This window comes from Physella acuta, unplaced genomic scaffold, assembly GCF_028476545.2.
Source record: "Physella acuta isolate Inbredline_101_S28 unplaced genomic scaffold, ASM2847654v3 ptg000502l, whole genome shotgun sequence".
Lineage (NCBI taxonomy): Eukaryota > Metazoa > Mollusca > Gastropoda > Physidae > Physella > Physella acuta.
The window spans coordinates 337,835-353,301 of record NW_026732021.1 but is presented as its reverse complement, the minus strand read 5'-3'; the positions used below and the strand labels follow the sequence as shown (position 1 = coordinate 353,301).

The window sequence follows — 15,467 nt, the reverse complement described above, 5'->3', positions numbered from 1 at the left end:
ACACTGGCCTGGGATCCTAACTTATCTTGACCAGGGAATTAGTTTTCCGAATAGTTCTTAATCTTTCGTTTTCTTTTGTTTATGGGAATTAGTTACATTATTAAACTAATGGCAATAATATACAGCTATCACGCCAAAGTCTGTTTTAATGTTGTGTTTGAAGACTGGTTAAACAGAAATGTGATTCAACTAAGATTTGACGTTAATGCACCCAATGGTTTTGAGCAAACAGTTTTCTTTCATGTATTCCCACCAACACCACATCACCAACACCACTACATTGGGCAAGCATTTTTTAACACATTTCTTCACTTGGATATCATGCTTTTCAGACAAGACTTTGTTTCACTATTAAGACCATGATTGTGCCAGCCTTTTTTTGTGTCTAGTCTTTACTATGACATTTAAAAACCATCTGCCTTCCTTGTTTCTGTGACTGATAAATAATTACAAAACTAGTACTAAGGATGCATTTATGGACGAACAGCAAATAACGAAAAATTTCAATAGGTAAATAGTTATAATAAAGTGATTTATTTTAAACATCATTTACTAATCTTGGATTCATGTAATAAACATTGCACACATATTTAAAATTGAAAACATAAAATAGACTACCTAGGATATAATTTACAAGCGGTTAAATTACCGAAGACCACTTACATGGGCCACACTTTGTGATCATTGAGGATTGAAGAGTTAAAAATGTGGAAGTAGACAAGTCGTCAGTGTGTCAAGTTGTCAACAGTTGAACAGTAGATGTGCTAACTAAAATAGTGCTCTACTATCTTTAACGCAGTCATACTTCACATTTTGTCATGGTTCCATCAATTAAATAATGAAACGTCCCTGCTATATTCCAGTGTTTATTGTTTTCTTAATATTTCCACAAATATGTTGGACTTACAGTTATCGACACGAATGGGATCCTTTTCACAACAAATATTCCCACTTCAGTAATAAAGAGCGGCTTGAAATGCTGGACGCATCTAGGAAAATGTTTCAATTTGGATATGACAACTACATGAGGTATGCATTCCCTGAGGATGAACTGGACCCTATTCACTGCCAAGGACGTGGTCCAGACTATGATAATCCGTAAGTCCCCCAAAAATGATTTTTTTTTTTAAATGCCTAGAAATTAAAAATTTAACTGAATGGAGGCGAGTGAGTTGATGAGAATCCTTACATAAGTTACATTACAATCATTACATACATCATATTGTTGACATGGAATAAAAACGTTCTTTTTTAGATTTAGACTGTAAAAATAATAAAAAATACAATCTTAAGCCTAAAATTAATTTAGAAATTTTATATTTTTAGAATAAATGCTTTAAAAGTTGCAAATCCAGAGAACTTGAAAATAATTTGTTGAGTTTAAGAGTTGAAGTTTAAGGCTACATTAAACATTTCTATTTATTTTCATCAAGCCTAAGTTATAACAGGATGTTTAACTTTTGAGTGACTTTTGTAAGACACATATCGATTGGCTGTACAGGAACTCCATGATCGATAATTATTTGTTTACAAAACTTTGCAGATGAAGTTTTTAAATAATAATGCAAATTTAAACCACATGACCTAGTTTTTTTTACTTTCTCGTATATACGAAGTATAGAGAAAGTCTTGTAATCGTGCAAAAAAAAAAATCGAGATTTTTACAAATCTCGACGTTTTACACCTCACTGATACGGAAAAACATAATTTTGCAATCTTGTCTGTGTGTCTGTCTGTGTGTCTGTCTGTCTGTCTGTCCGTGTGTAAACACGATAACTTGAGTACCGTTACAGCTAGGTTAATGAAATTTCATATATAAGTATTTTATCAAAATCGTAGATCCGTATCAACTTTTGAGCGATTTCCGATAACCGGAAGTGGTACTTTTCCTACTTTGAATTTTTCAAAAGCCTATAACTTGAGTACTATTTCAGATAGATAAATGAAATTTCACATGTAAGTAAAAGATCTAATTCTCTACCTTCTGTTAAATTTTGAGTAATTTCCGTTGACCGGAAGTAGTAATTTACGCTACTTCCGATTTCTCAAAAAACTAATGTAAATTTTAAAAGTACTAATAATATTGCGCACTATTATGCGCTTTTTTATTTGGCGTTCACTTGGTGTGCAATTAATTTGTCTACGAGATTTTATTCTATTTTTAAAACTTTAAGTATTTAAAATGGATTAAAAATCATGTCCCATCCCCTGTTATTTTATATAAGAATATTCGAGAAAGTTTAGGGGAGATCACTCCCAGTTTATATTTTTTTAGCTTACAAAGTGTACAAAAAAATTTATGGCAGCCATCGAATAGCAGGATGCCATTGTTTATGTCGACATTACACGTGAAAACCAAATTGCCTTTTCCTTTTTATTTTTATTTAGTTACCGAAAATATTAAAAACATCAAATACATCCAATCTTTAGTAAAGTCCGAAAAAACCAGACAGACAGGAGTTTATAACCATATTAATTGTAACTACGCTGTGCATGATTTTTAAATTAATTAATGGGCCTCTCGAATACCTTCTCCCTTGCGTCTAGTCTAAGTCTAATGGGATGATATTAAGAATTGAGCCTTTGAATCCCAGGCCGATTGTCCCCCTGGTGTGGCCTCCACCAACCAGAGGGCTTGTTGCATTGAGTTAAATATAAACTCAAAACAATAATATAAACAATCTCCTTTCAGTCGGTCAGGCCACATACCACACACGCACAGTGTTGTGTGTCGTGCCTTAACCAAAACAAACTATCTCCCTTCATTATCATTAGATATGTTAAAATTTAGTTAAATATCAACTCAACAGTGTTTTTAGTTTGCGTAAAAGTTTATTGTCAGTTGAAATTCACAGACATTTTTTTTTTAACCCCAACTCAGCCTACCATTTTTGTACGGGTTAAAAAGTGATACTAAAATGTCATGTAATTGTAACTGGCAGTTTTTGTGTCCATATGAACTTAACTGCCTCACTGATTCGCATCTCACATTTTACTAACAGCCTAAGGGTAGGGCCTAATGAAAATAATAAATAACATCATAAAGCCTTTACAGATTTAAACTGTCATTGGCATAGTTTTCTAGAAGTTAATTATTAATAGGGCCTAATCAGTCTAATATTTAATCATAATTTCATTTTATACAGCAGGCGTATGGTTATCAATCCTATTGGTTAGTAGGCATATTGGCATATACTGTACTGTATATAAAATATTCTAGATAAATATGAGTTAGTACTCAGAATACATTCATATCTTTTTTAGGGATAATATCAACATCAATGATGTTTTGGGAGACTATTCTTTAACACTGGTTGAATCTCTTGACACACTGGCGGTTGGTATAGTTTTATTATCAACTGTTTTAAAATTAATATACTAAAATAATAAGCTATTTTTTAAATTGGTTTTATAAATGGCTTAGGGTTTGGGAAGAAATGCTTTGGTCAATGTAACAGTGGTTGCCTTGGTTTTTAGAACATTTTTAAAATTAAAATGTTATTCTTAAATTGGTCTATATAAATAAGAAATGTTGACTTTGTAATCTAAATCATTAGTTGTCTTTTATCAAGAAGTTTTTTGTTGTTGGCAAAAATACTTCTGAATCTGCTGTTGCATAAGATTTTAAAAATAAAATTGTTATTTTTAGGTTATGGGAAACAGTTCAGAGTTCAAGAAGGCAGTTAAGCTTGTGATGGAGTATGTGTCTTTCAATAAAAATAACACAGTTCAAGTCTTTGAGGCAACCATAAGGTTTGTTATTTGCATTCCTATAATATTTTGTTTATTTACATGTTATGATTTTGTGAGAATGTGCATCAAATAAGAAAAGTTGGGGTTCAGAAATTGATACATCATACTTTTACATTTTAAAAATAATTTTTAACAGAATTTTTGCATATATGAACCTATATTAGCCAGTTCATTATTTTGTTATTGCTGTTAAATGCCTTTTTTCAATAACTTTTATATTATTCTCAGGGTGCTTGGTTCTCTTTTATCAGCACACCTTATCATTGTTGATCCACGTCAGCCTCTGGGGAACATGTCTATTCCAGGCTATGAGAATGAACTTCTTGATTTAGCTCATGATCTGGCTACCCGTTTGCTTCCAGCTTTTAGTAACACGGCCACAGGCATACCATACCCCAGGGTAATTTAAATAGTTTATATTTGAGAATACTGGTACTGAAAGCAGGGAACAGGAGAAAATCTATTTTCAGACCAGTTGACAGTTAGGGCAAATAGTATTCCATCTATCCTTGAAGCTACATAATCAGTGTATGTAATCTACAGATCTCCTTGACAGGAGGGGTGCCAGTCAACTGTATCAATGAAACATGTACATCTGGAGCAGGAACACTGGTTTTAGAGTTTGGAATTCTTTCCCGTTTGCTGAATGATCCAGTGTATGACTCACTATCCAGAAGAGCAGTAGCAACTTTATGGAAGCTGCGTTCAAATGTTACAGGATTATTAGGTCAGCTTATTATTGAGGATTTTTATAGCCATAATTCTCATAATAATAAGCCTTACCTCAAAATGATTGTACAAACTTTTTTTTTAGGCAATGTTATCAACATTCAGACTGGCGAATGGGTTGGTCCCATGAGTGGTCTAGGTGCAGGAATTGATTCATTTTTTGAATATTTATTAAAGGTATTGTTGTCCATCATTTATTTGATTTCCTTATATTCAATACATTTAAGTTTGTTAAACTAATGTTATCTCCCTAGAATATTATGTCCTCCATTGTATGTCTTTTTGTTAATAAAAATGTAAAAAAAATATGTTTTCTGGCCTCTGTTGCAGGCATACATACTTTTTGGAGATGAAAAAGATCTCAAAATGTTTAATGAATCATATGAAACTATTAAATTTCATATGAGAAGGGGGTAAGGCTAATCTGAATTTTAAATAATAACAATGTTGTAAATAATCAAGTAATAAATACTGTTTAAGGCAATAAATAAATTAAAACTAAGAGTCTTTGTCTTGCCTTTTATATATTTTTATATGGATTAAAATAATAATTTAACAATGGATTTTTATTTGAAATAATTATGTCTTTTCCACATGTTAGAAGACCGAAGTGTAATTATGGTTCAGGAAATGTGCCTTTATATGTCAATGTCAATATGAAGACAGGAGAACTTGTTAATACCTGGATAGATGCCTTGCAGGCAGCTTGGTCAGCTGTACAGGTTGGTATTTTAACAGAGACACCAAAGCTACAAATATTAACATTCTTTGACTTTCTTTTATACAATTATTTAATCTATTTATATTAATTATATTGTAACACACAGTATTCTTTAACATGTTGAGGGATTGACTGTTTTGTTTTTTTTTTCCTTATTCCTTATCTATTGTAATTATCAATTTTAAAAATATGAATAAAAAAATGAAAGGTCTGTTTATTTCACCAGGTATTAAATGGTGATATGGAAGAAGCTATCTGTTCACATGCTCTATATTATGCTATTTGGAGACGATACAATGCACTTCCAGAACGCTATAATTGGCAGCTCAAGGCTCCTGATGTGAGGTTTTATCCATTGCGTCCTGAACTAGTAGAGTCAACCTATTTTTTATATCAAGCTACTAAAAATCCATTTTATCTACATGTTGGCAAGGACATTTTAGAAAGTATAAATGCCCATACTAAAGAAAGGTAAACAATTTTCATACAAAAGTGTGTGTATAAATAAATAAATTAAAAAAAAAATATATATATATGTATGTATATATATATAATTTATATATAATAAACAACTGTTATGAAAATTATAAATGGGTTCTAGAACACTTCACACAACAATAATTAATGCTACAATTGTACCTTGTTATTGCTTCTGCTAATTTAGCCATTGTTTTTGTTCATTTCGAACAGTTTGTTTTTATATAACTATTCATTTTATTAATGCTGATCAGTAATTCATTAAGTTGTTTCAAGTATCTTTTCTGTTTTGATATTCTGATGCACAGGTGCGGTTACTGCACAATACACGATGTCCACACAAAAGAACTAGAGGACAGAATGGAGAGTTTTTTCCTTAGTGAAACTTGTAAATATTTATATTTAGTAAGTTCACACATTTTAATGCATCAAAATAAGAGTTTGTTTTATTTTCAGTAATATTTTAGACAGTGTGGGTTGATCAATTTTTTTTAATGTATTTAAAAATTCATGCTGATGCATGTTTATAGTTATAATTTTTTAAACATTTAGTGTAATTTAATTTCTCACGTTTTTATTCTAACCTCAGTATAGTATCAAATAGATGAAAAATTAAATGCCTTGTTTCTATTAAAATAATATGGATAAATATAATTCTGTTACTAGATAATTGTTTTTTTACTATCTTTATTTAATTTATTTACTGTGGTAATAATTTTACTGTTACTCATTATTAGTTTAAATATTTCTCCAGCTAGTTTCTGGTTTTAATAAGGTAAATCATATTTTATTGAGAAGAAATAAATTATTTTTACTGCTCTCAACTTTTTTCAGTTATTTGACATTGATAATCCAGTGAATAAAGAGTTTTCTCGCTACCTGTTCACCACAGAAGGTCATATTGTTCCTTTAGATATGAAATTCCACCAGAAACCATGGGAGGAATGGACAGGTCCTAGTAAAAAAAAAATTACTCGCCCAGCTAGAAAAACAGTTGAGGAAAATCTTGAACTACCAACAACACTAGCCAATGACCAGCCTGTGATAACAGACAATAGAGTCAATGTTTCTAATGTAAGTTAACATATTTATCCTTTTTTTTTAATCTTATAATGGGGACCTTAGCAGAATCTTAAAAACAAGATAATGTATTTTAAATATCTTAAAAATAAGAAAATGTATTTTGAATATTTTGATTAAAAATAACTCTGAATATAAGCCATATTATAATCATTTATAAAATTACTTTCTGTTTACACTTTATGTGTTGATACATAGAAATATAACTTGACAAATCACGTTGAATTTTTATCCTTTGTTTTGAAGTAAGTTTTTTAAATTTCAATTTCTTTAAAATGTAATACATTACATACCAGTAAATGTTCTACTATCTCTGTAAATAAATGAACTTATTTTCCACAGTGTGATAATCTAGGTGTGGAGAAGCGCTTCAATCTTCCTCTGTTAAGCCATTACTTATCTCAGCTAGAAGTAGCTGTGGGCCTAAGAGAGGACCTGGTTTAAAACAGAAGTAAAAGCTAGTTTTGGATATGGCTAACAATTCCATAACTTTTTAGAAAATGCCTCTATGAATATATTAAAAATAATGGTCTATGCAATAATAGGCATAACTTTTAAAATTTTTACCTTAGATATAAACCATTTAAATGTCTTTTGACAAATTTAGATATTGCTCATTTAATCTTTTGACATAGTTTGGTTAATCTTTACCATCCATGAGTAAAAATATATTTTACCTTTTTCTTAATTATGAGAATTTCTTACCAAGTTTTTTTCTTGAAAAGCAATATTTTCTTAAAACATATACTAATAACCTATTTTATTCTTGACTAAAAGGAAAATATGACTAGGGTTTATTAAATGAGTTATTTTTTAAATTATTTTCCTCTAAGTTATAAATTTTTTTTTTAAATTGTCTTTATTACTATCATAAATGAGTTTCTAAAACACTATTTTACTAAAACTGATTTCAAAAATATTTCTCTATCAGTTTTTTCCACAAATATTTTCAAAAAATAAACTATTAGCTTATTTCACATTTAAGAGGTAAACCTTCACAGTAATACCAGCAAAAAAAAAACACCTTAATACAATACTCTAAGTGTCCTGATAAAGCCTTAAAATGCATAATAGTTCATTTTACTGTCATTGTCAAATAATTTGGGATAATAATTTCATGTTCTTAGTCATCATTTGCATTATTTGACATAGCTTACAACTCTATAAATATATTGATACTGAAAAATAACCCAAATGAAACCTGGTTTCGAAGATTTTATAATAATATTAGATTTGTCCTGAAAATCCAAGAATAACATGCGGTTTAAGATAATGTTGATTTGTTTCATGTTCCTAAGTCCAGTTTTTTGTTTGTGGGCTATGCACTGCATAAACCACTACTACAGCTCTAATCCAACAGCTTCCATCAAAATTTCAACTGCCAACTTACTGTTACCACACATCAAATATAATCAACTTGATCTCACAATAATTTAACTGTCTATAACCTCTTAGAAATGCAGTGTGGCAATTGGGTTCTGTTATTTTAAAGGTATTCATTTTGTATTCCTTTTTATTTCATTTTATATATATATATTTATATAATTAACCTAAAGCTGTCACTTTTTGTTAAGAATTTATACTTGGGCCTATTTTATTCCTCTCACATTCTGTTGCACACTTTGTTTTGATATAAAATGTTAGAGAATCTGATTTTAATTCACTGAAGACATTCCCAACATAAGAAACCAATGCCTGGCTATTCCAGCATTGCATTTTGTTATTGAAGCAGAGTACATATGTCACACAGGGTACTTGCACATGGCTTATTCTGAATGAGTAACTCTCACTACCAACTCTGTTGACTTTGGCAGGGACAAACTTATTGAAGTATTCACATCACTGCTGATAATACTATAACTTCAGATTTCATATTTGTTTTACTTTAAAAACATTCAGTTTTGTTAAGATTAAATTAAAAGCAATTACTTATTCTATATATTTACTTAAATTCTTAATTCATGCTACATATTAAATAGATAGCAAAGTTGAACAAACAAGCAATACATTTTATAGCATTAGATGTAAGTCATAAATTGCATGGTTTTAGCAGCTAAAACTAATAAAACATAGTTTCACCTCATCTTAATCTGTGCCAAATGTTGAAATAATTTAAAAGATAATGACTCTATAGAAGACAAATGCAGTATGCCCAAAATACATCATGAGAAAAAGAGTTAATCTCATATCCATGTTAAATTCGTGCGAAAATGTAATGTTATAACATTTCAAAAATACTTGCATTTTCATTTTCAGACATTTAATATGTGTATTGGTAGTTTGTATTATTGCAAATGTACATTGATTTCACAAAAAAGTGAACATATTACATTAGTCTTCTTTACCGTCATATGAAATCTATACAGAAATGTTTTGGCTTGAACCTAAAACACAGTGTTGAAGATGTTCTCTATTTGCTTCCATTTTTTATTGTTGACACCACATAATCTATCAGTATTCTTTTGAATAAACACATATCTAAATGTATTTCTAAATTATTATTGAAATAATTGTTTTCTTATGCAGCAATCTGTTTTTGTTTCCAATGAATGCATTAGCTTTCCAGCAGCAGTAGCAATTCATTTATGCAAAAGATGACATCATAAAAAAATGTGCCTTTCTGCAATCTCAGCAGATGTTATTGTCACTTTGCAGTTGTCTTGCAGATTTTGTTTTTCTGTCCTATGTTTACATTATGATATCTTGTTAAAGTAAAACCAGTAATTGAACCTTTTTACTGGGGTAACTTTTAACATTCAAATACATTTGGCACTTTGCATTAAAAATCTTATGTAATGGTAAACAATAATTTAAATACATACTTTTTTTCTTGCACCCAAATTAAGATTTAACCTCAAGATTTTTTTTTTTGCCATTTTAACATCTTTCACTCAACCATCTAATAACTAATTTAAATGCTCATTCGTTTCATGATTTTTAAAAAAATATTTCAAAACTTGTATATTTGAAACAACGACTCATTTGTATTAGGCCTGAAGCAATTTTTTTCAAATACCAATATTTGTGTTTATTTGTGCCAAATTTTCTACAAATTTTGAGTGCGAAATAAACTAAAGCAAATAGGAATTCTTGTCTTTTGTTTATTGATGTGTATTACTAGTATTTTTGGTTATTATATAGACTAGTATTTTATTGAAAAAGGTTTAGCTATGTTACAGAATGTTTTTAAATCTTAGAGATGTAAATTACACTGTATGTGGGTTTTTTTTTGGTGTTGTTAAATGTTGGCATTGACGCAGTTGTAGAAAACAAAATTAAAATCATAATTTATTTTTTTAGAACAGAGATTTGAACTGTACAAAAAATACAAATAATTAAAATAAAATAGCCTAAAATAAAACTAGAAAAGTGGATTGTTTTTGGGCATAAAATACCTGAGACCAATGCAAAACAAAGCTATAAAAAAAATCATAGACTTGCCTTGTTGGATAGATAAGCAGTTACCAACCATTGCTCAATATGTATACTCAGAAAAGTTTAAGGTCTGTGAATCAGAAGCTAATTCAGGTAGAATAAGTCATCCTTAAATAAGGGAGGTCAGTAATTTTGTGACAATGGGGGGTGGGTTCAGATAGTGTGACGTCACACTTTGCATTTAAAAAAATAATGTTAACTGAATTTTAGCTGTTACTTTGAGTTTTAAAACCGTTATTTGTAAATTGTAATAGAAATTGATTAAACAACTCTATGTTAAATGAGTTCAGTCATGTAATATTTGAAAGAGAAATCGATGTCTAAAAAAAATTACCTGCAATTTTGATGGTGTGTGATAGGCTGAGGTGCCAAACAGTTTAGGGGGGGGGGGGGGGCTGGCTTTTTGTGATGGAAGGGAGGGGGAGAGGTAACAAATATTTTAAAAAGTGTGATGTCATTTATGGACGACACCTTATCCAACTCTGATCACACCACTAATCTAAATCACTTGAGTTTGCAAAGATTAATTAACCAAAAAAATTAATCTAAAAACAAAAGTTAAAAATTCACTTAAAAATTGCTTTTTAAACACTTTTAAGCAACTGTTGCAAATGTTTCCATTTTTAGAGACTTTGTAAATTGTAATAAAAATGGAATAATATAATTAGATGTATAGATCAACCTAAAACTAAATTGTCCTAAATTTGACCCAGATAATTTAAATTCTAGAAACGAGTTCCCTGTTGGGGGGGGGGGGGGATAATTCAATAGGATTAAAAAGCTGAAAATGTGCAAGTCAAGTGGTTGTAAATAACTTTTGCTTGCAAGTGTATTGTGTCTGTGAAAGTAGCAATTGGTATCACCTCCTACCTCCATTTTGCCTAATGATGTCAATTTGTTCACATATTATAATATTAATCCACCTATTAATTTAAGGTAATAAAAAACAATCGTGTTCATAGTAAATGATTATTAAATGTGGTGTCACCCTCAACCGGCTGTTAAGTGATGTAGGCTATCAGCCATTAGAAATATTTAACTTAACTTTCCCTCTGTAAATTTTGCAGTTGGTGTCACCTCCCCCGGATCATAGCTTTAGTCTGTGCACACTTAAGACTTAATTGTATTACTAATACTATTAGTAGCAATTTTTATCTATATAGACAATAGTGACTCAATAGTCGGTTAGAAATACAGCTGTCTGTAGCTTTGTTTTCTCTATAGTTGGCAAGTTTACGTCGTGGTGTGTGCCCCCCCCCCCCACCCTCTTGTCTGGATCGTTGATTTGTAGAGTCTACTTAAAATTCTATTTGACTTTTTTTTTACTTTCTCGTATATACGTAGTATAGAGAAAGTATTGTAATCGTGCAAAAAAAAAAATCGAGATTTTTACAAATCTCGACGTTTTACACCTCACTGATACGGAAAAACATTATTTTGCAATCTTGTCCGTATGTCTGTGTGTGTGTGTGTCTGTGTGTGTGTCCGTGTGTAAACACGATAACTTGAGTACCGTTACAGCTAGGTTGATGAAATTTCATATATAAGTATTATATCAAAATCGTAGATCCGTATCAACTTTTGAGCGATTTCCGACAACCGGAAGTGGTACTTTTTCTACTTTGAATTTTTCAAAAGCCTATATAACTTGAGTACTATTTCAGATAGATAAATGAAATTTCACATGTAAGTAAAAGATCTAATTCTCTACCTTCTGTTAAATTTTGAGTAATTTCCGTTGACCGGAAGTAGTAATTTACGCTACTTCCGATTTCTCAAAAAACTAATGTAAATTTTAAAAGTACTAATAATATTGCGCACTATTATGCGCTTTTTTATTTCGCGTTCACTTGGTGTGCAATTAATTTGTCTACGAGATTTTATTCTATTTTTAAAACTTTAAGTATTTAAAATGGATTAAAATCATGTCTATAGCCCGAGTTCCCATCCCCTGTTATTTTATATAAAAATATTCGAGAAAGTTTAGGGGAGATCACTCCCGGTTTATTTGCCTTTGTGTCAACCCCTCCTAATGGTGACACCCGGCAGATTCGCACCTTTTCTGGCGCCTTTCTTGATGTAGGAATGTAGGCCTAATTATTAATTAATTATGTTTAAGATTATTTGATTTAGACTAGTATTTTCTTTGACAAAAATTCATTACAAGAACATGCCTCTCATTTTTACAGAATTCAGTTCGATTCATTACACACTAAAATGCTATTTAATTAAACTAAAACAGCATTATTAAAAATAAACCGGTAGTGATCTCCCCTAAACTTTCTCGAATATTCTTATATAAAATAACAGGGGATGGGAACTCGGGCTATAGACTTCTAGACATGATTTTTAATCCATTTTAAATACTTAAAGTTTTAAAAATAGAATAAAATCTCGTAGACAAATTAATTGCACACCAAGTGAACGCGAATAAAAAAGCGCATAATAGTGCGCAATATTATTAGTACTTTAAAAATTTACATTAGTTTTTTGAGAAATCGGAAGTAGCGTAAATTACTACTTCCGGTCAACGGAAATTACTCAAAATTTAACAGAAGGTAGAGAATTAGATCTTTTACTTACATGTGAAATTTAATTTATCTATCTGAAATAGTACTCAAGTTACAGGCTTTTGAAAAATTCAAAGTAGAAAAAGTACCACTTCCGGTTGTCGGAAATCGCTCAAAAGTTGATACGGATCTACGATTTTGATAAAATACTTATATATGAAATTTCATCAACCTAGCTGTAACGGTACTCAAGTTATCGTGTTTACACACGGACACACACACACACAGACACACACACAGACACACAGACATACGGACAAGATTGCAAAATTATGTTTTTCCGTATCAGTGAGATGCAAAACGTCGAGATTTGCAAAAATCTCGATTTTTTTTTTTTGCACGATTACAAGACTTTCTCTATACTTCGTATATACGAGAAAGTAAAAAGTTAATTTTAACTAGTTGAACTGTACCGCGTCCGCTATGTTTATATCACGTGACAGGGGTTCCCTAAACAACAGCCAACGCTGTTCAAAATGGCGGACTTGTTTTGAACTGATCTTTGGATAGGCAGTGTAATTTACGCTAAATGGAATGATAGAGTTCGAGTCATATTGATAATATTATTTTTAATGCTTTGAAGAACATAGGTAAGAAGACTAACCATTTTGAAATCGTTTATTTCTTGTAGGACCTTTTTGCGTGTTTATTTATTACTGATCCACTCAATACTTCTTACTTCACACTACACACTACTTTCACTAATGGTGAGTTTTAGTATCACATGCACTACGTTTTTTTTAATATAATAAAAATAAATAGATCTGTATTAAAATTAAAAATCAGATCTTTTGAGTCTTACTAATGTAATTTAGTAATAATATAATATTATATGGGCCTATTACATTTGTCAAAAGATCCAATTTTGATTTATCATCAGTAATGATTTAGTAAAATTGAACTTTTCATTTCTATAATATAAATTTCAAATTCAATAATTGATTCCTAATTTAATTACTTAATACTACTTAATAGATCTAGAGCCTAGTAAGTTATTATTAATTAGGCTATAATTTTTTTTTATTAAAAAAATCTTTAATATCTTCTGAGTCATAATATCTTCTGAATAAAATTGAAAAAATAATAATGAATGTGGCTCTAAACTTTAAAAAATTAATATTAATTAGGCTTAAGTATTAAATGTTTTAATTATAATATATCATGAATATAAGTTTTTAATATAATTAAACATTGAAATAAATTATTAAAATATGAACTTAAGTATAAGTTGTACCCAATTGTGTGCGTGGAAGATTGAGTGTAGGGCAGAGGCGTAGCAGCCCTTCCCGTGGACAAACTTTCGATTTGCACCCTTCTCAAGCTTTCGATTTGCACCCCCCCTCAACATTTAGATTTGCATCCCCCCTCAAACTTTCGATTTGCACCCCCCCCCCCAAGCTTTCAATTTATTTTTCCAACCCATTTTGGCGCCCCCTACCTAAGGTCGGCGCCTGGGGACATGTCCCCCCGCCCGCCCCCCTCGCTACGCCTCTGAGTGGGGGTGATCTATGAGAATGTAATACAATGTCCTATAGGGTATAGTAAATAAAAAAAAATTCATATTTTGTATTAAGTGCACAATCCTGAAGATGTAAATAAATCTTTATCTAGAGGTCTAGGCTTTTTGTGTGTGGCCACGGCCATTCCACCACAAATGTTAACTCAACCCTCCCACGCCAGTTGGGCACTCACAAGATAAATAATCAATAACCACCAGTCATTGATATTGATCATTTAGGCTGAACATTTTTCTTTATCACTTATTGTTTTATTCTCTGTGTGTTGAAGTTTTAGAAAATCACATTATTAGTATCTCAACTTTTTCTTTGAAGATTTAATGTTCCTTTCACTATGTTATAATAAATTGGTGTACCAGAACCCTAGTATTATGCTCAGCTAAAGATTTGGTTTACTTAATGACTTGTAACAGTGTACATTAGATAGCAGATAATTCTAGCATCAATTTATCTTTTTAGTCATAAAAATTATAATAAAATAGATTATTCGTTGGACCAACTCATGTTTCAATTAAAGGTAAAACAAGAAAAATGCGAGACCAGCCAGACAAACGTGAGACCAGCCAGACAAACGTGAGACCAGCCAGACAAACGTGAGACCAGCCAGACAAACGTGAGACCAGTCAGACAAACGTGAGACCAGCCAGTTTAAAGTGAGACCAGCCAGACAAACGTGAGACCAGTCAGTTTAACGAGAGACCAGCCAGACAAACGTGAGACCAGCCAGTTTAACGAGAGACCAGCCAGACAAACGTGAGACCAGCCAGACAAACGTGAGACCAGTCAGACAAACGTGAGACCAGCCAGTTTAAAGTGAGACCAGCCAGACAAACGTGAGACAAACCCAGACAAACGAGAGACCAGCCAGACAAATGTGAGACCAGCCAGACAAACGTGAGACCATTTAAACGTGAGATCAGATGTGAGACTAGCCAGACAAACGTGAGACCAGATGTGAGAACAGCCAGAAAAACGTGAGACCAGCCAGACAAACGTGAGACCATTTAAACGTGAGACCAGCCAGACAAACGTGAGACCATTTAAATGTGAGACAGCCAGACAAACGTGAGACCATTTAAACGTGAGACCAGCCAGACAAACGTGAGACCATTTAAACGTGAGACAGCCAGACAAACGTGAGACCATTTAAACGTGAGACCAGCCAGACAAACGGATGTTTCAAAA

General features: G+C 31.3%; 2 protein-coding genes across 3 annotated transcripts in view; both read left to right on the top strand.

Moving 5' to 3' along the window:
* Nucleotides 1-699: 699 nt before the first annotated feature.
* On the top strand, nucleotides 700-9,847 carry LOC131944655 (ER degradation-enhancing alpha-mannosidase-like protein 1). The gene is made up of 12 exons (XM_059305424.1): nucleotides 700-1,098; nucleotides 3,265-3,337; nucleotides 3,650-3,753; nucleotides 3,982-4,153; nucleotides 4,297-4,480; nucleotides 4,568-4,659; nucleotides 4,813-4,895; nucleotides 5,084-5,204; nucleotides 5,430-5,674; nucleotides 5,989-6,085; nucleotides 6,515-6,754; nucleotides 7,103-9,847. Exons 1-12 carry the CDS (start codon nucleotides 839-841, stop codon nucleotides 7,202-7,204), a joined length of 1,773 nt encoding a protein of 590 aa, XP_059161407.1. The 5' UTR covers nucleotides 700-838; the 3' UTR covers nucleotides 7,205-9,847.
* A 3,387-nt stretch (nucleotides 9,848-13,234) lies between these two features.
* LOC131944640 (uncharacterized) overlaps nucleotides 13,235-15,467 on the top strand; it is a 45,142-nt gene continuing 42,909 nt past the window's right edge. For both annotated transcript variants that reach the window (XM_059305373.1, XM_059305372.1), the window contains exon 1: nucleotides 13,235-13,355. The gene's annotated coding sequence lies outside the window, so the exon portion shown is untranslated. The remainder of the gene's footprint in view (nucleotides 13,356-15,467) is intronic.

What these genes read in the sequence shown, in the direction of transcription:
- LOC131944655 (XM_059305424.1), top strand. Translation starts at nt 839, where the DNA reads ATGAAACGTCCCTGCTATATTCCAGTGTTTATTGTTTTCTTAATATTT. An exon ending in AAATTTCATATGAGAAGGGG is followed by an intron (nt 4,896 to 5,083) that starts GTAAGGCTAATC and finishes TCCACATGTTAG; the next exon opens with AAGACCGAAGTGTAATTATG. An exon ending in CTTGTAAATATTTATATTTA is followed by an intron (nt 6,086 to 6,514) that starts GTAAGTTCACAC and finishes AACTTTTTTCAG; the next exon opens with TTATTTGACATTGATAATCC.